This window comes from Eublepharis macularius, chromosome 3 (genome assembly GCF_028583425.1).
Source record: "Eublepharis macularius isolate TG4126 chromosome 3, MPM_Emac_v1.0, whole genome shotgun sequence".
NCBI lineage: Eukaryota > Metazoa > Chordata > Lepidosauria > Squamata > Eublepharidae > Eublepharis > Eublepharis macularius.
Window position 1 is genome coordinate 53,671,765 of NC_072792.1, and position 24,775 is coordinate 53,696,539.

A 24,775-nucleotide genomic window follows, 5' to 3' on the forward strand; every position below is an offset into this window, starting at 1 on the left:
TTTTGGTGAATGCTAGAGCAGTCAAAAAAAGGGCATCACTTCCAGTTCATATGAGAAGTAACGTTACAGCATTGGCATGTTGTTGATCAGATAGGTCCCCCTATCTAATGCTAATGAGTAAGATTTTGGACATTTCTGGTGGTAATAAATTATATACATTAACATTATGTGACTTGGCATCACAATGATGTGTCTTTTTTTGTTATGAGGAAGTGTCTGATTTTGCAATCCCATCTGGAACAGGAGGCAGAATACAGCCCTGTATTGCGCAACTTTCTAAAGTCCCTGCCCAACATGTCAGTAAGCCAATAACAGACAACCAGAAAGGAACAGCATATATAAGAAGACTTGACAGAGTCTCTTTTATTTCAGCTACTGTACTGTAGGGGACAAGAAACATCAGGCAACTATGGCAGGTGTTTCTTTTGTACTTGTGTTTCTTTTCTGTCTTCTTTACAGAACTGAAGGAAATGTTCCAGGTAAGTTTCAAATTAATCTTTCACATCTTAATTAGCAGGTCACCTGTTGATAAGCACACAGCGCAAACATACTGTTGGTTTCAAACTAAATGTGTAATTATTTGCTCCAGGCAACTGGGGAAAGGGAGTTGTGAAATGCAAACTATTCGTCATTGTCATATTTTATTCTGCCTTCGCTTGAAGGAGGTTAGGACAGCATTTGTGGTTCTTGCCTATTTGTTTTATCCTCACAGCAACCCTCTAAGTAGGTTAGGGTTAGAAAGAGTTAGTTCAGAGTCTTTGTAACTTTTGATCATAGTATTAGGATAATATGGAGACACAATATAAGCCACTTTGGGTCCCCATTAGGTAGAAGGTGTGATTTAAATGAAGCAAATAAATAAATACAAGTGAGAGACTTGCAATCTGATTTTCTCCTGTATACCCCTCCACCACTATTTCCTCTTTCTTTTCCCTGGTAGCCCCCATAGCCTCTCCCCTTTTCTGCTTCTTTCTGTGCTTCTCACCCGCCAGCCCAACCTTCCCTCCCCTGGCAGCTTCTCCCCAGTAAAATTCCAGCCCAGTTGTATGGCAGCTGCTGGTGGTTTAGGCCCAGTTGATAATCCAGTGAGCCCTCCTCCATCAGGAGACATGGCAAGGGAGGGGGGGAAGGACCCTTTCCAGGGCTGTTTTGGCCTCCAGGTCCACCTCAGTTCTTCCCTGCCCCCTCCCCAGGGCTTTGCTGCACAGAAACCAAGCGGGATGCCTCAGCAATACCCACTGGGCATTCTTTTCCTAAAACTAAAAGCACTGTTTCTATTATTTTGGGGAGTTTTAATACCCTGTTTTTTTAAAAATTTCATATTTTTCTACAAACTTGGGACTTCTTTCAGTTTTGTGGAGAAATCCTATCTGTTCCTAGGTCCGTTTTGGGGATGTACTAATTTACACTCTATGGCCCAGTTTGAGATTAGATAGATGATTAAATTTACTTCTGTCTCCTGATAAGATCTTTTAAAATGTTTACAGTTCTTTAAGTTAAAAAAATAATTTTCAAATTATGAAAAATATTGATTGGAAGAACTGAAACTTCATTATGTGAAATTGTAGTGAAAATCCATTTTAAGAACCCCAAAGATTTTCCCAAATGTAAAGGAGTATAAGAACTAATTAATGGAAAATCCAGATTTTTCTTTTAGATTCATATTCAGTATGGTATACTGGTTAGAGTGTCAGACTAGATCTGGAAGACCCAAGTTCAATTCCCCACTCTGCCATGAAAGCTTGCTTGGGTACCTTGGGCTAGTCACGCACCCTCAGAATAACCAACTTCACAGGATTGTTGTAAGGATAAAATGGAGAAGTGGAGAATGTTGTAAACCACGTTGGATCCCCATTGGGGATAAAAGTGGGTTATAAGTGAAGTAAACGAGTAAAGAATTACCATGCACATCACTCAGTGAAGTCTAGGAAGTCCCAAAGCCCCGTCAAGATTAGTACTAAAAATAGTTTAGAATACACTTCTGCCTACTAGAATACTTGTCTTCCTACCTTGTCTTAAAGTCAACTATAATTACAAAATGTTATGTTTCTATTTATTTAGAGCATAAATACCCCATACCCCAGCCAGAAATTTTAGGGTGAGGGAGCAGGAGTATACCTAGTATTACCAGGTACCCATTAGCCTAACACTGAGCCTTATTGGGTGGGGGCCTGATGATGTCATGAATGATGTCCTGTGATGGCATAAGGAGGGTAGTGATGTCACATTGAATAGTTGTATTAATAGTATTACTTCCACACAACCTTATATATGTATCGTATGATATCTGTGAGTAGTCACAATGTAGCTTTGAAGAGATAGCTAATTACCAGACTAAAAATAAAAATAACATGGAAGTTAAATTTGTGTTAAATATCAAATATAGTTAAGCTTTTAGGATCAAGTATTACCTCCCATCTCTAATGTATATAATCAGTGATTACCACAAGCACTTATCTATAGAAGTACTGGAAGAAGCCATATATCAGCAATATTGCACTGTTCAGGGAAAAATTATTTTCTTATGGTCATACTTGGAATCCTGTTTTAATTTAATTAGTGTGCCTACATACTTCTCTCTAGAAGAGCATAAGACTGTAGGTAGGATTTTAAAATTTGCTGGGAAAACTGGAGAATGATCAGTGGGGGAGACAGCTATTAATAAATATCTTAATTAATACAGTGGAACAATCCTAAATTATCCTGGCATGCTAATCACTTTGTCCAGCCTAGGAATTCATCCCCTACTGCCAGGTAGATTGCTATGTAGTTACTGTGCAGGTGAGGAAAAAGCACTTAGTGAATGTACAGAGTAATTGCTATCTTGCTGTTCTGTAAGTTCCAGGCCCACCCCTCTGCTGGATGGTTAAGGGGAGCTTGACAGTGGGAAGTTTGACAGTGTTTATGCACTGGTAAACAAAAGGCATTCTGCACATGCTCAGAGGCATTTATTCTTTACCAAGCAAGTTACAGCAAGATGGTTTGCAATTAATGATTAAAAACAGATACCAGTATAAATTTCACTCCAGTGCAGTCCAATGTTCTCAATTATCACTAAGGATATTGAAAACAAAAGAAACAAAACAAGACAAAAGGGAGGGAACGAGTGATGGAACTGAGCAGATAAGTATGAACTTGATCAGGAAGGCATTAAGTTAGAGACTGAACTTCACGCAAATTTCAGTTCCCTTCCCCTTCAATTCCTAAGGCAATCAGGGCACAAACTCTTTGCAGATTCCCCTTATATCTCTGCATCGAAAAGGGCTAAAGACTGTTTAAAAGCATAAGTTGATTCTTTAGAAGTAGGATGTGACATGTTTCAGGAGAGCATTGCATCTAAATGCCCCCTTGCAGCTAGAGGCCTGCTTCTTTACAGTGCTGCAGGCAGACTGGGAAGGTAAAGAAATTGCCCACCCGATCCCTCAGCTGCATAGGTGTAACAGAATTGCTGAAGTTTGCTACACTGTTACTCAAAAAATGGTTTTGTAGTTCCTTAGGAGAGGGGGCCAGTGTCCATGTCTTCTGACTTGGCTACCCGTCTCTCAGAGCTAAACTACACAAGACAAATTACATGCGTGCAACACGTGAACACACTTACACGTTTCCCCATTGCTTTCCTGTTCAGTTGCATACCGCAGTCACACTGCACTTGCAGTGCCATGTCGGCCTCCCACCTTTGGGGTGGGGGAGGGTTCTCCCCACCACTGCACTTTGTTAATTTGTTTTATTGTTTGTATATTGATTTTAGTTCTTGTTTTTATCGATTTTAACTGTTCACCGCCCAGAGCCCCTGGGGATGGGCGGTATATAAATTGAAATATAAATAAATAAATAAATAAAAATCTGCATTTGATCCCGTGCTCGGCCTGGCACGTGTTTCTTCCCCATTCCTCCCAGACAAGAGATGGCATTCCATGATGCACTTTCTCTTTGTGTATGCTCAAACCCTCCTCTGTAGCTTTTCTGAGGGGGAGACTTGGTTACTCAATTGGACGTATCAGGAGAAAAAAAATGCTGGTTTTCCTGGGGGAGGGGGCTAAAAAAAGGGAGATCCACACCTCTGCTGGGATCTTGCAGCTCTGCCTGCCAGGAAGGGGGAGCATCTATGCAAAAGGGGAAGGGCAATCCCCACTTCGGGAGCCATGGCAGCATTTCTTGCAGTCAGCCAGAATCACTTCTTTCCTGCCTGTTTGTTCCTAGTCATCTCCGATCTCCATTATTCCCTATGGGTAGAACTATGGAAGCTCTCCAGGGGGGTGGAGGTTGCATTTTGCAAAATAAATCTACAAAATTTTCAGGGGACTTATCCTCTAAAGACCCCCCCCCCCAAGTTTCTGGGAGATTGGACCTTGGGGAGCCATTTTATGGCTTCCCAAAAAAGGTGCCCTCAGCCACCCCATTTCTTCCTATTATGCGGAAAAACTGACAGCAATTAGAGAAACACATAGATCATACCTTCCTCAGGGTCCAATCTCCATGAAACTTGGGGGATCCTTAGAGGACAGTTAGGAGTAGGTCCTGTGCAAGTTCTGTGAATTTTGCTTGAAAAATGCCACACCAGCCCCCTAGTTAGCTCCCCTAGTTTTCCCCATAGGGAATAATGGAGATTCGAGGTGGCTGAGGGACCTTCTTTGGGAGCCCATAAAATGCCCCCCAAAGTCCAATATTCATGAAACTGGGGGGGGGGGTTATAGAAAGCTAGGAGTAGGTCTCCAGCAAATTTGGTAAAATATGGTCCTAAAATGTCGACCCCCACCCCACCCCAGATGCCTGAAAATCCCCAAATTGCATTTCCCATTGGAAATAATGGGAAAATTTTACCCAATTTGCTCTGTATTGCTGAGCCGAACTGGAGAATGAGTATCCCCCACACCCCATCCTTTTCAGGTTCATGAATCAGGCGTGTTTCTGAACTTTTGCTCAATGCTTAATCATGTTGCCAAGATCTTTCTTCCCACCTCCTCCTTATCCCAACCAAAGATGCTTCATGGAGAGCAGGAGGAGGAAGTTAAGGGGGGAGGAGGGTGCAGGAAGGAGGAGTAGGGAGGAGGCGAAAACAACTAGAAAACAGGAGAATTTAAAACATGCCAGATTGAAAGCAAAACAGTTTGGGTGTGAGCGAGATCTAAGGGCAAAAAGAGTGGGGAGGGAAGTAGAAGCTGCTCAAAATCAATGCTCTGCAATGGTGATTTGCTGATTATGACCATGGACACTTGCAACCACAACTACATCAGCTACCCGACACGTGCATGGACTAGGGCCACAGGACGCATGTTCACCTGGGGTAAAATGGACATGGGCAGGTAGGAACAGACATGATTCTAGACACTTGCATAGCCTCGTGTAATTCGTCTCATCTAGCTTGGCCCTCAGTGAGGTTCAAGGCAGAGTTTGGATACAGAATGTGGAAATTAGCATAGAGACAGAAAGATTAGATGCACATGTGCCTCTTGTTTTCTAGTTTAATTTGGGAAATCCATCAAAGTCTGTCTGATCTGCTTTCTGGGTGGGGCCAACCCTGTTTCCAGCAGCAACAAACACAAAAAGTGTTATAATAAGGTGGGTGGGGGTAGCCATGTTTTTTTATATATATATTTTTATTGTTTTTCACATATACATAAAAGAAACATGAGACAATTATCATTATGCTTGCCTGTATCCATTATCTATTTCTTCACCTCCTGTATTTCATCCCACTACATCTTTAACTGTGAATTCTATTTTATCATATATTATTACCCTTAGTATTACATTACATTTAATCATTGTATTTATCTGTCATCCATTTGTAGAAGGGATCCCATGGTGCAGAAACATGGTGGGTAGCCATGTTTAATGGTGCATGTTGTGATCATGGTAGTGCCAGGGTAACGCCATACATAGGGTTTTTCAACTCTGGGTTGAGAAATTCCTGGAGATAAAGCCTGAGGAGGGAAGGGTTTGGGGAGGGGAGGGGAGGGACCTCAGCGGGGTATAATGCATTTAGTCCATGCTCCAAAGCAGCCACATTCTCTAGGAAAACTGATTTCTGTCATCTGGAGATCAGTTGTAATTCTGGTAGTTCTCCAGGCCCACCTGAAGGCTGGCAACCCTATGATGTGCCACCTATCCACAAATTGATTCTTATATTCAGGGACTGCATTGAGCCCAGTGGATATACCTCTCTCCTTCTATGTGCTGGTAAAAGAAATATACACACCAGACTTAAATAGATTAGAACATTCGGCCACTGTTTGCAACTATGACCAACTACTGGCAATGCTGAAAAATGAACTTTTAATCCACTTTCAATGCACTTTAGCAATTGTTTGCAAGCGGATTTTGCCAATTCATACAGTAAAATCCAGTTGCAAAGTGCATTGAAAGTGGATTGAAACTGCATTATTTAGCATGTGTGAAAGCAGGTAAGTCTTTAATATATCATCATCTGACTTTACTAATAATTATGTTTAATCTTGGAAGGTTGTTCTGGCCCTTATGGCAGGATAATGGATGTTCAAACTACAGGGGCTGGACTTAGAACTGCAAGAGCAGAAGGCCTGAAGGCTGGAGGTAAGAGTCCTCAGAGGTGTTTACAGATTTGGGAGTGGATCCTTCTGTCTGGCACAAGCAGCACCACACTAAATGAAGGGGAACTTTCTGTCCTCTAACTACCCAAAGGAGAGTGCGTTTCCCTGAAATAGTTCCTTCAAGTGCTAGTGGACCCTGAGGACTCTGGATAAAGAAAGAGGCCGAATCCACACTTCCCTACCTTCCGCTTTTCATGTGTATTGATCGCGCTGGATTCTATCCCGCAATGTCCCTGTGTTCACATCCCTTCTCTTACTGTCGCTGCCTCGTGCTATACTTCGTCCACATCCCTGGTAGAATCGTGTAATATGGGGCAGGTTTAGATCCAACGTCGCCAATGACGACATCACATTCATTTTTTTTTCATTTTTTCATTAGATTTCCGCTATAGCGTTTTTTTGTTAAATTGCTATGGCGAGGCCACACCCCCTATGATGCCTGTGATTGGTTAATGTTATTCTATGCCTTCTTCTTTGAAATCCATTGGACCATTATTCTGGCGGGCTAATTTGAACTGATATTTAAGGTGGGGGTGATCCAAACTCTCCAAACAGGCAGACTAATTATTTAATGCTTGAATGTAACGTTAGAATGACGGATTTCTGCTATAACAGTAATTTCAACAGTTAAAAAAAATTAATTTTAACAGCCACCGATATTTCTGACTGTTCGGCATCCTAAAAATGACACAGAAATGGAAATGATGCCACCCCTTGATGTCTCCGTGGGGATTTGGAGCACTCCGATTAAGATTTATGGCTGGGATTGTGCAACAATGCTGGGAAAGTCCCCTTTTAAAAAAGGGGGGGAAGGGCGGGCAGGCAGGCATGCTGCGGAGAGAGTGGAAAAGCTTGATAATTGCACGGCAAAGAGGGATGGTGTTCTGGAAAGGCTGCAAAAACAGAAGTGGGGTGGTTTGAAGGGGGTGGTCTCCTTGTGAAACACTTCTATTTGTCCACATCCATGGTGAGAACCGCGCAAGAGAAGCATTTGAATGCATGACAAATTTGTCTGAGGTGCAACATGAAAGACGCGAGAGAATGGCGGGATAGAGGTAAGAGTATGTGAACAGCCCTCTGAGAAGCGAATAATGGGCGGGGAAAAAGTGGAAAACTTGAGACGTGTGGGTTTGGCCAGAGACTGCTGTGGGAGGGGAATTGTAAAAATGCCCCTTTCTTTTGTGAACAGAAGCACCTTCTTTGAACAGAAAAGAAGATCAGGATTTGAGCCAATTCTATTCCACACTAGGTCCAACAAAGGACCGACAAAGAACGACAATTTTTACTCATTGGATATCAAGAACAGAATCATTTCCTTTGTGGGACATTAAGGGCTACTCTTCATGATACAGTTATTCATGGAACCATTTGCCTCTTATGGCTGTCAAAGCATGTGCTATTAATAATCAATACCTATCCCCCTTATCCAGGGGCAGACTCGCCATTTAGCTTACAGGGGAATTTCCCAGTGGGCCATTGCTTTAGACAGCCACTGGTGGCCAAAGACAGCCAAACCCCAGCAAAACTGCCAATGCCTCAGAGGCCACTTGGCTCCGATTATTGGCAAGAGTAATCATTGTCAACTCACTCATTTTCTCCTGTACTGCTGTCAATCTGAAGGAAGAAACAATGAGTGAGTTAATGCCCATTGTTCCTGCTGTTTAGCTGAGTAGCCCCTGCAATGCTGGTTTGTAGTGCCACAAGGTCTCTTCAGTTTGGCTTGTTCCAAGGCTATTTTCTCTTCCCATTCCTCCTCTTTCAATGGACACTTACATACCAGAGTCTCATATTCCCTGGTGGAGGTTGTCATTGGTGTGGAGTCATATGGAGCTGTTTTGCATAATCAGGGTAATGTATAGTTCAGTCCTTGACTCCTTAGGTAGCCGTTTTGAGGTAAAACTACCAAAGGATGATTTTTCTTTTTTACAAAACGATCATTTTATCTTTAGTCTTTAAACAGATTAAAAGATTATGTATACACCCCCAACACAGCAGGAGAGATCCATCTGCAGAAAATACTTCCACATGTACAGCCACTGTGGATGTTACTTTATGCTCTTCATCCAAGCCCCACAGTGCCAGATGTCTTTTGACTGGGATATACTCTCTCAGTTCGGGTGCACTAGATTTTATGAATATCTAAAGCTTGACTTTGGCTTGTAATATTACTTAATCTTATGCTAGTTAAATGCACTTTTTATGTATTTGAAATAAATATCTAAAATTCTATTTACATTTTGCATAAGGAGTTCAAGCTTCAGCCATTATTGCAGAGAAAGATCTGAAGAATATGATCAAATATAGAACAAAGATTATAAATGTCAGTAAAAAAACTGGCATTGATGCAGCTGTGATTGCTGGTATAATCTCTCGAGAATCTCATGCTGGAACTGCCCTGAAGAATGGCTGGGGTGACCATGGAAATGGATTTGGCTTGATGCAGGTAAAGGCTTTATATTTGATGTAAACACAGAGACCATAAGGCCCAATTCTCATTCATTCCAATAAGGATCAGTACTCTAGTCTAGAGTTGTAAGGAACGAATTATCCCAACCAACCAAGTAGCTGTACTTGGTCACATTCCTCCCTTGTTACCTTGCTGTACTCTATCATCTCTTCTTTTTGTAATCTCCCATGAATCGGAACTTGTATTTTTCTTCTTACCACTTTGTAAAGAGGAAGTATACTGATGGCATAGGCTAAAATAATAACATTTGCAGAACTAGTAAAATGTTTTCATGTTTCATCTAGGTTGATAAAAGATACCATAAATTAATTGGTGCATGGAATAGTGAGGCTCATATTACTCAAGGTACTCAAATTCTCTGCAACATGATTAATGGCATTGCTAAAAAATTTCCAGGATGGACCAAGGCACAGCAGCTCAAAGGTATCAAATTACCAACAAAAAATATATTGTATAAACTGGGGTCTCCCTCCTCTGGCAACAGTACATGCTGACTTTCCATTCCTACAAGCAGCCCCTAGGCCATATCCTAGCCTGTCCTGAGTTTGGTGGAAGGTGCATAGGGCTGCAGCAGCATGTAGCATGTGGAAAGACTTCATTCCATGAACAGAACACCGGTCAGTTCTGTATCCAACATAAATTGCTAAACATTGTCTTCACAAATAGGCCTTCTGGGTCTAGACTGTAATGCTTAAGATACCTCCTCCATTTCAAGGAAACAGAAATGCTATATCAGGTTAATGTTTTTAACAGATGTGATATTAAAGAATGCTTATAAGATGACTTTCTGTTGGTCTTACATTAATTTTAGGTGGAATTTCAGCCTACAATGCAGGCATTCGCAATGTCCAAACCTATGACAGAATGGATATCGGCACAACAGGGAATGATTATGCCAATGATGTTACTGCAAGAGCCCAATTTTACAAGAAACACGGATACAACTAATGGTGTTAATCTTCTGTTTGACCACTTTTTAAGAAGTAATTTACAACAATGTACATCTATCCATAAGAATACCCTTTCTCTTCCTTAATTGTTTTACAGAAAATGTAAAAAGCATTTGTCTGGCAGCAGTTATATGCTTTAAATGACTTCCATAGTGGTGATTTAAGTGGGTTCACTACTTAAAGATTTTCAAAGTGGCACAAATATTAATGTACTAGAATAAATTGGTTCCAATTTTACTTTAAGGGTTTTTTTAATCAATATTATTTATTCAAATTCTGGCTTTTCTTCCTATAAGCAAATAGTCTGCTGCTTGAAAATAGTTTTTAGTACGCTTATGAACTCATTTGATCCAATGGTTTAGACAGAACAGTTTGTGAATCAGGAATCCTGGTTAAAATCTTGCCTCTGCCCCCAACCCAGTAGGGTGGCCTTAGATAAGCCAATATTCTCTCAGTCTTCTATGCAATCCTGTGCAGAATTACACTAGTCTAAACCCATTGATTACAATGGTCTTAGTAGAGTAACTCTGCATAGGATTACGCTATTAGTCAACCATCTGCCATATGTGGACATTACATGCCCTCTTGCAGAACTTGTGAGGATTATTGCAATAATATACAGGACATGCATTTGAGGTTAATTGTCTCATCTATCATGTTAGAAAAGGCAGAAGGAATTTCATTGAGCATGGCAGAGAGGACCCAGAATGTCAAAATTTTGAAAAGCTTTGATATCATTATTCTAAGGCAGATCATTTGTCATTCTTACTATGTATTGAGGGAGAAATAAAAATAGTGTCTCCATTTAAAATTAACATTGTTTTTTGTGCTTACAAGCTACCAGTTAGTCTACAAACTGAATATCCATATAAATCCTTCGTAAAATAATATATGGGAGGGAAGGTGGCATTTTGTCAGATTTTGTCATATCTCAGTACTTAAATAGGAAACCACCGAGGAAGACTCTGCAGAGGAAGGCACTGGCAAACCATTTCTGCTTCTCACTTGCCTTGAAAGCCCCTTTCTGGGATCACCATAAGTCAGTTGCAACGTGACAGCACTATGTTTACATGTACTCCCTTTCACATTTTTTCTTAGACACATGGGGACTCTCTAACTTGTATTTGGGACCAGAACCACAACCAATTGTGGGGAATTAAGCTCATTGTTGGAGGAAAACCTCTTCCTGCTTCCACAGCCTAGCTAGCGTGGAAAACTGACACACTTGCCAATCAGGGGGAGCCAAGCATGTGATTGTGGGATCTTTCATGTGGATAACGGGCAGGCAAGCTGAAAATGCCTCTAATGGGCTACCAGGAACCACGAAACAACCAGATCTTTTCCAAAGCAAAGTTAAGAATTCATTGAGGGAAATAAAGGGGTACAGGCATTAAAAAAGGTATTCAAGCATAAGAACAGTGCAATTGTTGTGTTTCCGGCACAACAATTTCCAGCAACTGTAAATATCCTTTTGTTTTTATTCCCTAACTAAAATGTCAGCCTTTAAAGTATTACTTCCCAGAAGTGTTTCGAACTCATAACAAAAATATGGCTCCAGCATTTGAGGTCTTGTGCCTTTGGATGATGGTGACTATAGCAGAAATGACCTTGGAAGAGGGGAAGGAAATGAGAGCGGTTGTAGCAAACTTCCTGTATGTCAATGCACCATGATGGCTGCCCGAAGAAGAAGCACCTTCTGGCAATCAGACGAGGTCTCCCACCTGCTGAAAATAGCCCTGGATTCCAGCCATGCAGGGGACCTTATGGCAAGCACACACTTGCAGAACCGCTCATTATGTGAGCAGATCTCCAAGCGACTCACCAGAATGGATTGCCCCAGAACCCTGACCAGTGCTGCTCTAAATTTAGGTGCGAATGTATGCAGAACTGGAGAAGTGGCAGGGGATACCCAGGTTAGCAGAAGGACAGCCCACCACAGGGGGATGATGCTTCTATGGGAGGCAGCTAGGAGGCCTCGATGGGAGGACGGCCACCATGAATATACAGTTCTTCCTTAGACCCCGATAACTGGGGGGCAGTGTCTCTTGAAAGGGTTGAGAGTCCTCCTCTCTCTAACAGGACTCTATGCATACAGCACTCGCAACCACAAACAACTTTCAAAAGAGAACAGGTATATCTCATGAGAAAGCATTGTGGCATAATAACATTAGAGGGAAGGAGGGATGCTAGCCTGCTAGCTAAATATGATCATCTACCACACAAAACAATTATTTCCTGCTGACATAGTAGCAGTAAGGGATGCTTTAATGTTCTTCAAGAGGTCAGTCTACAACAATCCCCAGTTCCATACTTTTAGCTGCCTCTCCCTTCCACACAGCTGCCACACAGGGAGAGTTCCTTTTCCCATTTCTCCCATCTCACCTAGGGTTGCCAGGTACCCCTCACCTCCTGTCTGGAGGGTGGAGTCCCTGGCACTTACCTTGTGCGCTGCACGAGGCCCTCTTTTGCGCACATGCGCAAGTTGGAGCTGGTGTGATGATGTCACTTCCAAAAGTGACAGCACCATGCTGGTTGCTCCACATGGGGCCAATTCAACCCGTTTGGGGCCCAAATCAGCCCCAAATGAAGTGCAGGGACACTCCTGTGGGCAGCATGACATCACTTCCGGAAGTGACGTAGCTGTGCTGTTTGGGATCGTGCATGTTATGCGCACTCCTGAGGTGCCTGTTGGTGGTGAGCAACCTTTGGGAGCTTGCCCCCTCCCGCTGATCATGGGCGATCAGCAGACAAGGAGGCAAATCCCCAGGAGTTTGCCTACCACCAGGGGGCACCTGGGAACCCTCATTTCGGGTTGCCAGCCCTGGGTTAGGAAATTTTGGGAGATTTGGGAGAGTGGAGCCTGAGTAAGGTGAAGCTTGAGGAGGGGAAGGGCCTCAGCAGCATATAATGCTGTAGAGTCCACCCTCCAAAGCAGCCATTTTCTCCAGGGGAACTGATCTCTGTAGGCTGGAGATCAGTTGTAATGCTGAGAGATCTCCAGTCACCAGCGGGAGGTTGCAACCCTTGCCCAGGTGTGTGGGAGCACAATAAAGAGCAGGCCGCTAGTGCCTACTAGGTGTCTGTGTGGAGGGGGGGTGTAATAAGGAACAGGTTCTTAGGGACCAGGTGTGTGTGTGTGTGTGTGTGGGGGGGGGAGGTGGTGGTAAAGAGCAGGCCCTTAGTGGCATGGGGTCCTTGGTTGGCAATAAAGAGCAGTCTCCTAGGGACCAGGTTTGTGTTTGGGGCTGTAATAAAGAACAGGCCCTTAGTGCCTAGGTGTCTGTGTGGAGGGGGGCGGGTATAATAAGGAGCAAGCTCTTAAGGCCCAGGTGTGTGTGTGGGTGGGGGGTGGTATGCAGGCCCTCAGAGCAGGCCCTTAGGGACCAGGTTTGTGTTTGGGGCTGTAATAAAGAGCAGGACCTTAGTGGCATGTGCTCCTTGGTGAGGAAAGGAGGTCTGTGCACAGGGCCGGCACCACCATTGAGGCAGTTAGGTGGGCGCCGCAGGTGCCACGGGGCTGGAGGGGGCGCCGGAGGGGGCGCCGGGGGCAGAGGTGTGTGCCACGGAGCTGGCGTGCCTGGCTCGCGGCTGCTGCTGCAGCTGGCCAGCCCTGCGCCACCACCGCTGCCACCGTCACACACACCCAGCCGGGTGCAGCAGCCATGGGCCAGGCACGGCAGGCAGCCGGGGCAGCGTGCGGAACTTGGTCAGCCTCCTCACACCGCCCCAGCCACCCGCCAGCCAATGGGCCCGGCTTTGCTGCGTGATGACGTCATCATGTGATGACATCATCATGCAGTCCGGGCGCGCACATGGGAGGGTGGCTGCAGGCGCCAGAAACCCTGGCACCGGCGGTGCGTATGCATGTGCATGAGAGGAGACGTCGAGTCACCCTTTTCCTGCTGTTTGTTCCTCCCATCCCTTTCTTTCTTCCAAGGTTGCCAAATGTCTTTGCATGGCTTTCTGGACTAAAGGCTAATGTGTGTTGCCTTTAAATAAGTCAGTGCCTTTTTACCAAGAATCAAACTCTTTGGTTTCTAAAATGAGCTTTCTTCCACTGTGACTCAATTTTGCTGCAAGGGAACATATAGCAAATCTGGCTAAAGGAATAAAAAATAAATCAAACACAAGCTAGACTTAACTTATCCTCTGAGGATCATCCTTCTCCTTCATAATCTGAGGGATGGGTCTGCCTCTGCCCTCCTGAGGTTCCGAGACTAAACTAACCAAAATATAAGACAAAGGGGTACATGCAGGGCTTTTTTTCAGGGGGAACGCGGGGGAACGGAGTTCCGGAACCTCTTGAAAATGGTCACATGGCTGGTGGCCCCGCCCCCTGATCTCCAGACAGAGGGGAATTGAGATTGCCCTCCACAATCTGTCTGGAGATCAGGGGGTGGGGCCACCAGCCATGTGACCATTTTCTCTGAGGGCAACCCACTGAGTTCCACCACCTCTTTTCTCAGAAAAAAAGCCCTGGGTACGTGGCTGGTCATACCTATTTCTAGGACCCTCTCCCTTCCTTGGGCCAATGACGGCTGAGGGCCTCACTCTCCATTTCCTGCCATGAACCAATTTACCAATAATATCCCCACTTACAGAACGAGATTTGCCAGCCATGCCCTTCAGTTTGGTGTTCTATCAAGGAAAAGGTGACAACTCACCCAAGGCTGCTCCCCTTCTTGTTCTGCACTTTCTCAGTTCATGCATCACACTAAAAACTGTCCCTCTTTGCTTGCCGCACAGCTGGGGATTTGATTGCGGTGCCAGCAAATGAATTTGTATTATTTTACCATCAGAACAAGCCACTCTCGGGCTGCTTTCCCAGATGGCGTTGGGGACTGAAAAAAACAAAGGTTGGAAGAAGGCTACTCTTGTCACTGGCCTTCCCCCAGTCCACAAAAGCTGGCGGGCAGCCATGAGGAGCAGAATCTTTTCAGTTGTGGCGCTTCATTTTGGTTTCTGCCTCTTTTTTATTTTATTTTATTTTGCCTGACATTTTAATAGATCTGCATGATGTGTTGCTTCTATGGGTTTGTATGTTCATAAATTGATCTGTTGGTCTCAGTCTGTATTTTATGATATCTTTTTTAACTAGTTTCTGTCATTGTTAGTCTTCTTCTAAGGCAATTAGTGCATTTATACATTTATTGGAAAAGCCTTGTGCAACTTTTTTCAAAAAATCTGGTATATACATTTACACACACTCCAATACACACGCACCATTCTTTAGACATTGCCATTCTCCCAGTGGGGGTCAAACTGGACGTGATAACAAGAAATCTGTTTGTGAAAATCATGAAGGGAGGGTGTGTGTGTCTGAGTTGGAGCATGTGGGAGCAGGGCTTAGCCCTTTCTTTGCTGCTTTTTGTCCAATACAACACAATGCTGCCGTTTGTGGAGTAGGGGAGCATACAAGAACCTGTATGTTTTACTCTATGAGTAAATAAATAGCAGCCGTAATTACACGTAATTCACATAAGAAAAACAATACCAGAGGAGAGTAATCCTCACCATTCTTCACAATTCTCCCAGAGGGGACTATGCACTAATAGCCTTAATCCTTACGTAACAAAAGAACAATTAAGTAATGATATTCATACCTGATGTTCATTTATGCTTGATATTCATACAGCCTGCATAAAACTTACTCATAAATCTTCCCCCCTCCCCCACAAACTCTTTTTTGAAGAAAGCCATTCATTGTAAGCAGCTGGCAACGCGTCTGAACTTAATAATCACAGTTCTTGAATAGATACTAAAACTTCACCAGCAGTAAAAAGTACAAATGCTTTGCCTCTTCCCTTCTTCATCCAGGACAGATTATGAAGAAAGGGCAGCTGTTGTAGCTTCACCTAAAATTGTAGTTTTCTTTGCTTTCGTGTTTTTATTTTGGTAATACTTCACAGTATTTGCTTCATTAGTCTATTTTCTGTAGACTGAGTCAAGTGTAAAATTAGAACACAGTATTAAATTTATTTCCCTCTTCCAGTAAGATTTACATCTGGTAAGATTTTTTTTTTAATTTACAGTTCTTTAAACAGAAGTTTTTGAATGACGAAAAGTCTTCCAGACAATACTGGGATGTGAGAAGAAGTGAAACTGTGCAATATTGGCTGCAGCCCTGTATTGTGCAACTTTCGAAATTCCCCACCTAATGCAGGAGTAAGCCAACAGCAGGCAATCAGAAAGGAACCTCATTTGAAAAGTGAAAGTAACTTTGTCCTTTCATTCTTACAGCACCGAAGGAGACTGGAAACATCAAGCAACCATGGCAGGTATTTATTTGGCTCTTTTGTTTCTTTTCTGTCTTCTTAACTGAAGGAACATGTCCAGCTATGCTTTCCAATAATTTGTCATACCTTAATTAGCAAGAGTTCTTTCTTGTCTCCCCAAGATGAAACCATAGTACACACCCCTTAAAAAAGTAAGCAGCTTAGCTATATGTTAGGGATTGGTTTCTTTTGGTGTACAACTCAGTATTCTTACTTCAAATTAAGAGGCCACCTTGAAAAGTGTATTTCTCAACTTAGGGCCAAGCTACAAGTGACGAATGACACTTGAACAGCAAGTGGATTGAGTGGAGCGCAAGTGAACAGGGAGAAATACACTTGCTGTTCAAGTGTCATTCGTCACTTGTAGCTTCGCCCCGATACTTCACCTTCTGTGCCTTGGTAAAAGCAAGTATACATACCTGCCTTGTACAGATTTGGACACTCAACCATTTATTGTTTATAACTAGCCAAACACTGGTAAAGCAAAATTCCATTCTATGGAAGTATCTAATACATTATTATTTGACTTCGCAAACAGTTGGAAGCCAGGAGAGAAACTCTTGCTGAGGAATATCTTGCCAACTGCACTTCTTATCTTGCATCTGACGAAGAGAACTGTGGTTCTTGAAAGCTTATGCTACAGTAAAGTTGGTTTGTCTTAAAGATGCTACTGGACCCTTCTTATCTGTAGTCGTTTTGTCTCCTTCCTGCCTGCAGTGTAAGGGCTGAGCATGGCCAGAGGCATGAGACAAAGGACTCCTGGACTGTCGCTCATAGCCTGTGCCTTTAAATGAGCCAGTCTCTGAATCCAGGACCAGTCCAAGATCAGTATGTAGCTTGTTGTCCAATGTTAGGTGGAGGCTCCAGGACTGCCCCCTCAATTACTGCAAAGGTGGGGCAGGAGGAAATGGCCACAACCCCTTCATGGGGACAAGAAGGGGTCATGGGACTTACCTATGGCTCCAGTGGCAAGGCCAATGGTCACTGACACTGAGTCTGCAGTCCCAGACTTCCTCAGGGCTGCAGAAGCAGGTGGCGAGCTGGCAACCCTATGGCCTCTAGCCCTAGGAGGCCAGAAACCAGAGCCATGCCTCCACAGCCCAATGGTTGTCTGATGGGGTCAGAAGAGCTCCACAGAAGAGGCCAAAGAAAAGTTGGCCATAAGGGAGCACAGACCATTCCCAAGCCTTTCCCACCTGGGATTGTCTGGTTCCCCATGAAACAGAAGGGGGAAGGGGACTTGCAGGGTCCATGAGGAGCAATTTAAGCTTCTGCAGCTCAGCAGCCAGGAGGACATGGTTGGAGCAACTCTTGTCTCCATAGAGGTATCTCAGAGACAAGAGAAAGAGAGTCAAGTGGACCAAGGTGAAAATTCAACCCCCTTTCTTCCTATTGTGAGGCATCTACAAGGTTAGGGGTGAACTTGGTACATCCTCTGGTGGCCTTGTTTCTGAGGAAGCAGACATGCAACATGTTCTCTCAACAATCTGTCAACAACCGATCTTTGGAAGGCCTTCCCTTTGCGCTAGCCCACTTTCTCACATGCCTTCTTTATTATTTCAATAAATAAATAATAACTGCTTATATGCCACTCTTCTAGACAGATTAGTGCCCTGCCCAGAGCAGTGAATAATTTAATGTTACTATTATTCCCACAATACAGCTGGGGAGCTGGGGATGAGAGTAGTGGCTTACCCAAGGCCACCTACTGAGCTCATGGCAGTAGTTGGATTTGAATCAGTAGTGTGCTGATTCGCAGCCAAACCATTTAACCACTGTGCTACAGCAGTGTGTTTACTGTGTGCGGGTTTTTTACTGTTGTAAGATTCTTAGGGTCCTTTTGGTGAAACAGCGACATAAATAAACAATTGCACCTATCCTTGGCAGTTTCTTATTATGGCAACATAATGGATGTTGAAACTTCTGGGGCTTCGCTTCGAACCGCGAGAGCAGAAGGCCTAAATGATGGTGGTAAGATGATTCTTCACACTTGTCTATAGATTTGAGGGTGGATCCTATCTAGCACACATGGCACTGCACCAAATGGAGAGGAACTTTTATCTCTTCCCACTGCCCACAACAGCCTTCTGTGCCCCCAAAATGTCAGTGGATCCCCAGGAACAGCACACTGGATAAAGTGTGGGTTGGCAGTGTGTTGTGGGGGCAGGGATTGCTGAAAATGATCCACTGTTCTGCACGCAGAAGTGTTTTCTGAATACAGAACAGGATATAAGATAATGTCTACTTCCACAGTGGATCTGAAAAATTTTGGGGGGGTGGAGAACACCTGCATGCAATAAACATTGTGGGGAAATATTGGTGAAGATAATAACTCAACCATTTTTACATCCTTGTATACCAAGAACAGAGTTGTTTACTTCACAAATTTAAGAGCTGCTGTTCATGTTACAGATGTGCAGGAAATCCCTTGTTTTGGATGCCAGAGTGTGGTCTACCAATAACTAATACTTACCTTATTTACTTGCTAATGCTGCCTACTCTTAGGATTACCTGTCAATTACCTGTCAATAGTCCATGCAGTATGAGAGGTCCATCTGCAGAAATGGACTTTCCCATGTACAACCACTGTTGATGTATCTTCAGGTGGACTCCCTCACTTTGGGAATGCTAGGTTTCTGTGGATGTCTAAAGCTTGACTGGCTCAAAATGTCACTTTATATGCAATTTAAGTGAACATTTCAAATTCTAATTTCTTTTTGCACAAGGAGTTCAAGCTTCAGAAACAATTGCAGCCAAAGACCTCAAATATATGGAGAAATATAAAACAATGATAAAGAATGTCAGTCAGAAAACAGGCATTGATGCAGCTGTGATTGCTGGTATAATCTCTCGAGAATCTCATGCTGGAACTGTTCTGAAAGATGGCTGGGGTGACCATGGAAACGGATTTGGCTTAATGCAGGTAAAGGCTTTATATTTGTTGTAAACACACAGACTGTAAGTCTCACTATTCATCTATTCCAAACTATGATACTGTATTCTGGAATTCTAAGGGGCACAATTATTCTGTCAACGCTTCATACGCTTGCTCACATTCCTCACTTATTACCTTGCTTCACTCTGTCCTCTCTTCTCTTTGCAATCGTCCTTTCAGTTGGAATTTTTATAAAGGTAATGTACAATGATAGTATGGTATAAAATAATCTTTGCAGAGTTAGTGAAATGTGTTGATGTTTCTTCTAGGTTGATAAAAGATACCATAAAACAGTTGGCACATGGGATAGTGAAGCACCTATTTCTCAGGGTGCCAGCATTCTTTGTGACATGATAAATAGAATTGCAAAAAAGTTTCCACAATGGACGAAGGAACAACAGCTCAAAGGTATGAAATTACCAGTTCCAGAGTAATTTCAGCAGGGACCTTTGGGTCCCTGCTGACTTTCCCATCCCCCAGGCAGTCCTAGTCCAGATCCCAGACTGTCACAAATGACCCTCCAGTTGGTAGACAGTAGATGGGGCTACAGAAAGAAAGATATGGAAAATCCATTCCATGAGCAGAACTCTGCTCAGTTAGTAAGATCCAATGTATAGTGCAAACCACTGTCTAAAAATGGACCTTCTGTGTTTAGATTGTAATGCTTAATAATCTCTACTTCCAGGAATAGAAGCATTTAGATTATTAATCTATGAACTCAGATTACTATTTTTAAACAGATAGGACATGCATATTAAAGAATACTTTCAATACAACTTCTTCTTTTACTGTACTTTTAGGCGGGATTTCAGCCTACAACGCAGGACCTTGTAATGTTCAATCCTACGACAAAATGGATATCGGCACAACAGGGAATGATTATGCCAATGATGTTACTGCAAGAGCCAAGTTTTACAAGATACAGAGTTACTAGTAAAAGTAATCAAATAAATAATTAAGTGCAACAGCCAACTTATGACTCCTCAAGAGGGTTTCAAGGCAAAACATGAGCAGAACCATTACCTTCCCCTGTGTAGCAAGCCTGGTCTTTATTGGTGGTCTCCCACCCAAGCACTAACCATGCCCACGGTAGGGAGGAGTGACTCTCAGGCAGCAAATTGTGATAGATTCATTGTGATTGGACATACAGCTAGAGCTCTCTCTAACTTGCTGCCTGAGAGTTGCCTCCTGCTTCTTTTGCCTATGAAACCTCTAAAAGCCAAGGTGGGGGGGAGAAGCCTGCTGCAAATGGCTGCAGCTTCATGAGTGCTTGCCCATGCTGCCAGATTGGTTTTGCTGGGATTCTCTGGTTCTGTTGAGTTTTCGGGAGGCTATCGGTTGATGCTCTTTGTGTGTTTGGCAATGACTTCTTTGCCCTAGAGATAGCATTGGATTCCCGCCCCCATAGGAACTAATAGTCACTGGGGGGTACCTTGTTCAGGGGCCAGTAGAATTGGACTCCTTGATCCAATCTTCTTGAAATTTGGAAAGTCTTCAGAGGACAGCCAGTTGTCAACCTGTTGCAATTTAGGTGTAGTTTGCTCCAAAAATGCCCCCTACCTCCCTGAAAGATTCCCCCATCAATAACAGTGGAGCTGATTATTTTTGTATATTTTCAAAATTAACCAGGAATGCAATACCACTCTACCCAAGAATCCTGGATTTTATTGGAATTCCTGAATATACCCCCCAAATACTGATGAGGCACTTTTCAAGTATATTTTTGGACTGGATATACCAAATTGCACACCCGTACTCTCACCCTAACTTATCTCACAGGGTTGTTTTGGTGATAAAATAGAAGGCAGAACAACGTAAACTACTTTGTTGTCTTCACTGATGAGAAAAGCAGGCTACAAATGAACTAAATAAATAAAGCTTATCAAATTGTAACAACTTTCAAATGAAGATTATATTTATTATACAAATTCACTACACATTATGAAGAGTCTATGGTTTTCTGTTCCACTGGTTGTAGATGACGGCGAATTATTAGTTCTCCTTTGCTGTTAAGATAAACATCAGACATCTCCTCTTCAGTAGGAATTCCATGGGGTAGTTTTAATGGCTTTATGCTGTGGATTTCAAAAAACATAAATACATTTTATTAACTTTTAGATTTTAGAATTTAACTCTTACGTACAATTTTAGATGGTATTCTCTATTTTTTAATTGTATTGCTTTTACTCGTTATTCAATACTTTAATCATACTGTTTGCTGGTACTGGACTGTAACAATAAATCTGTATCTATTTACATACATTTTAAAAACACGTTACAAAAGCTAAGTAGTGCTAGCAAGAAAAGTTGACTAACCTTACTAGGTGTTTGATAACTTTCAGTTTTGAATTCACAGAAGGAATGTTTTTGTGCACTACAGGTTCGAACCGCTGTAGATAAATACAGATTTCACAAGATGAGTTTCAGTATCAAACACATTGCTTTTTTATATATATATATATTAAGTAGCACAAATGCTACACTTAAGTGTTTAGGGTGCATACTATGCTCTTACAAATGTAAGTAAAATAAAAATCAAGATTTGATTAACCATAAATGTTGTGACTCACAAAAACTCATACCCTATCACAAATTTTGTATTTGTTAGTCTAACAAATTTTGTTAGTTTGCCACTGGACTCTTGCTCTAGGTAGACTAACACAGCTACCCATCTTGATTTAGGATGTTATGAAGCTTCTTTTGAGAAACAAAAACATCCCTGTCTTTGAAAGCAGAAATATTTTAATGGGAAAGTAGAAGAAAATAACAAGAGAACAGTAGCAACAATTGCTTATTAATATGAAAGCAATCCCCACATTGCTTTGTGAACTCAGGGAAAACCCCTTTGAACTGTAACCTGGGCCTGGAAAAAATATTTCTGATTTTTAGCTTCCAGCATTAAGTTGGGGAAGGGAAGGGGCAGAAAGTGATGGAGAACAAAACTTCCTGGAGTGAATGGCGGCTGTATCAAACATCATGAATACAGCTATACGAGGAGGTGCTAAACAAAACAACTGGAATCTGCAGCAGCCAATTAGAATAAGCGGCCTGACCCCTGTGCCCTGGACTCCTTGCAAGGCTTGAATTGGGGACCTCAGGCCCGATCAACCACTCTAGGCCTTTCACTAAGAAGCTTGCAGGATGACAATAGTGACAGGGCTTCTATTGAGCATGTCACAGTCCTCCCTACAGTGGAGAGTACTTGTTTCCCTTTGTTGTGTCCTGTGGGTGGGTAAAATGAAATATTAGGGAACAACATGTGTTGGTTGATTTCATTTGTGGCTGACACAGGAGTATCCTTGGCTTGCTGCTCCATAATTGGTCAGCGTGGGTAGTGTCACCTTGGATGCCAGTTCAGTTGCCATGTTTGCAGCTCTTTGGATTTGGATCTTTTTGGAAGTATGTTATCTTTGCTGAGACAGCACAGGACACTTAGTACCTAATAGCTAAGCCATGCCATGCCAGCAATGCGCAGAATCCAGGACTTAAAATGGGGCCGCCCAACTCCAATCCTAATAATTCTTTCTTGGAAGTAAATCCAGTCTAAGTTAGTAGAACTCATTTCTGAATAAGCTTGGTTAAAACTAGGCTTACTACACTGATATACATTAATGACAAAGGAAGAAAAAATTCTATTCTTTATTCCTGGAACAGAACAAGAGTGGGTGAGGACAGCCAATAAGGTTAGATACTTTTCCCAATCCAAGACATGCTAGCATATCCTTTTCCCAATAAGGACGCCTTCTTCCACTTCTGATCCTAGTGACAAGGTGCAATTTGTGAGGCTGCTGGGGATCACCACCATATTTTTCATGATCACCAGGTTTTGGCTGAAATACCTGAAATAAATTCAAGAAAGAAACCTTTAAAATATAGCCATTAACTAATCAACAAAAGCAGCCATTAAAAATAAGATGTGCATAACAGGTCCGAAGGTGGCTAAAAGAACATCATAATTTTAAGTAACAAGAAATGCATCAATATATCTTGCTGCAAACCTATAGTGATGATAAATATTCCCATCACAATACTAATAGACCTGTAAAAGTTTCATATTTCTCAAAATACATAGGACTGCCTTCTATTACAAAACAGTCAATTTACAGCTTCAGAATCCAGTGTTTACTATGGTAGATTAATCTACAAGTCAATTTCTATTGCATTGTCTATTGGATATCCCATCTTGTTCTTTGTATTGACTTATTCTGTGTAATCTACCTCAAGTCCCAGTGACAAAGGAGGACTATAAATAACATAATTAAATAATCAAGAAATAGACTTCACAATTTTACCTGAGTGTGTCAGTATAAAGCATAAAAACTGGATGTTTTCATTTATAACAATAAATATTAAAGTAAACAACTACAAGTTCTCCATCACAAAACTTACCCATTCTGGAATTCGTGACTTTGTAAATTTCTGTCGAATCCAAGTAACTGGCTGTATTTTGTTTTTTGCTAAACTCTGGAGTGGTAGATAGAAGAAAAATCTGTTGTTTTAAAAGTTCTAACTTGTGCATATGTATTCTACCAACATTTACAGTTTTCTGTCAGAAATCAGTTCTCAATTGCTTGAGTAAGTTCATTCATCATTTTGAGCATTTAATGATGTAAAAAACAGAGCAACCTCTCTCAGGCAGCAATGCTAATACCAAGCACATTTAATATTTCATACTTTGATAGTGGAATTGAATGTTTTATTTAAAACAGCCTCTCTAATTACAGTAATGTGACATAAGAATAAATCTAAAATGATCAAGAATTAACCAAAGAGATTTGTTTACTGTTTAGTCTAGAATGTACTGTCCAGAGGCTAGGAGCAAATCAATATATAAAGTTAAAGCTGCGAGGGCCAAAATGACACCATCTGTTAGAAGTGTTTCTGAATTCAGAGAACTGAGGGCTGGATTTACAGTGCAATCCTAAGAATGCTTTCCTGGAGGTAAGCCCCACTGAATAGCCCTGAGTAACATTCCGAATACATCTGGCGTTATTCAGAAATAAAGGAAATGCACTTTGCAAACACCTAAAAGAACGAACTGCTTTCCTGGACAGAGATCTAGCATTAAACAAGATTCCCAGGCTCAGCTCTTTCTAAGAGTTATTTATCATAACTGTAGGTTTGTAACACCTGGTTACGCTGCGAGACTAATAACAACAACAACGCTTAAATACCGCTCTTCTAGACAGATCAATGCCCCATTCAGAGCAGTGAACATAATCAGTATTATCATTATCCCAACAATACAGCTGGGAACTGGAGCTGAGAGGAATGGCTCACCCAAGGACACCTACTGCACTCCTAATAAGTAGAAATGAATAAACAATCCGAAGCAGAGCCGTTTACGTTTGCGCACAATACCGAAATCTCCAACTCTGAACATTTATCCGCCTCTCACCTGCCAAACCCCAAGAGGGCTTCCCACCGCTCCCCGGCACAACATAGCTCCACACGCCGCCATCTTAGATCCCGCTTGTCAATCATACGGTACAACCTTCTGCGCAAGACAACTGCCTCATTCGGCTCAGCCGATCGCATTGCAGCTCTTCCTACTTCCGGAATAGCGGGGGGGGGGGAGA

The 24,775-nt window shown here is 42.4% G+C and overlaps 3 protein-coding genes across 3 annotated transcripts; 2 read left to right on the forward strand and 1 right to left on the reverse strand.

The window, feature by feature from the left end:
• The first annotated feature begins 367 nt into the window (after window positions 1-367).
• LOC129325423 (lysozyme g-like) lies at window positions 368-10,223 on the forward strand. Its single transcript, XM_054973050.1, has 5 exons — window positions 368-479; window positions 6,463-6,552; window positions 8,816-9,012; window positions 9,321-9,459; window positions 9,848-10,223. Exons 1-5 carry the CDS (start codon window positions 410-412, stop codon window positions 9,982-9,984), a joined length of 633 nt encoding a protein of 210 aa, XP_054829025.1. The 5' UTR covers window positions 368-409; the 3' UTR covers window positions 9,985-10,223.
• A 5,987-nt stretch (window positions 10,224-16,210) lies between these two features.
• On the forward strand, window positions 16,211-21,093 carry LOC129326684 (lysozyme g-like). Its single transcript, XM_054974979.1, has 5 exons — window positions 16,211-16,264; window positions 18,149-18,232; window positions 18,988-19,184; window positions 19,466-19,604; window positions 19,997-21,093. Exons 1-5 carry the CDS (start codon window positions 16,258-16,260, stop codon window positions 20,128-20,130), a joined length of 561 nt encoding a protein of 186 aa, XP_054830954.1. The 5' UTR covers window positions 16,211-16,257; the 3' UTR covers window positions 20,131-21,093.
• On the reverse strand, window positions 21,090-24,682 carry MRPL30 (mitochondrial ribosomal protein L30). Its single transcript, XM_054974980.1, has 5 exons — window positions 24,595-24,682; window positions 23,586-23,660; window positions 22,889-23,035; window positions 21,513-21,586; window positions 21,090-21,271 (listed from the first exon to the last, which is right to left on the reverse strand). The coding sequence occupies exons 1-5, from the start codon at window positions 24,655-24,657 to the stop codon at window positions 21,136-21,138; spliced, it is 495 nt and encodes a 164-aa protein (XP_054830955.1). The 5' UTR covers window positions 24,658-24,682; the 3' UTR covers window positions 21,090-21,135.
• Between the last annotated feature and the right edge of the window lie 93 nt (window positions 24,683-24,775).

Excerpts from the sequence above, each read along its gene's own strand:
- MRPL30 (XM_054974980.1), bottom strand. The coding sequence starts at position 24,657 with ATGGCGGCGTGTGGAGCTATGTTGTGCCGGGGAGCGGTGGGAAGCCCT. Across the intron at positions 23,036-23,585 it reads AGTCACGAATTCCAGAATGG|GTATTTCAGCCAAAACCTGG; the intron begins GTAAGTTTTGTG and ends AATTTATTTCAG. Across the intron at positions 21,587-22,888 it reads CATGTCTTGGATTGGGAAAA|CGGTTCGAACCTGTAGTGCA; the intron begins GTATCTAACCTT and ends ATTTATCTACAG.
- LOC129325423 (XM_054973050.1), top strand. The coding sequence starts at position 410 with ATGGCAGGTGTTTCTTTTGTACTTGTGTTTCTTTTCTGTCTTCTTTAC. Across the intron at positions 6,553-8,815 it reads AGAAGGCCTGAAGGCTGGAG|GAGTTCAAGCTTCAGCCATT; the intron begins GTAAGAGTCCTC and ends ATTTTGCATAAG. Across the intron at positions 9,460-9,847 it reads CAAGGCACAGCAGCTCAAAG|GTGGAATTTCAGCCTACAAT; the intron begins GTATCAAATTAC and ends CATTAATTTTAG.
- LOC129326684 (XM_054974979.1), top strand. Across the intron at positions 18,233-18,987 it reads AGAAGGCCTAAATGATGGTG|GAGTTCAAGCTTCAGAAACA; the intron begins GTAAGATGATTC and ends TTTTTGCACAAG. Across the intron at positions 19,185-19,465 it reads ACGGATTTGGCTTAATGCAG|GTTGATAAAAGATACCATAA; the intron begins GTAAAGGCTTTA and ends TGTTTCTTCTAG.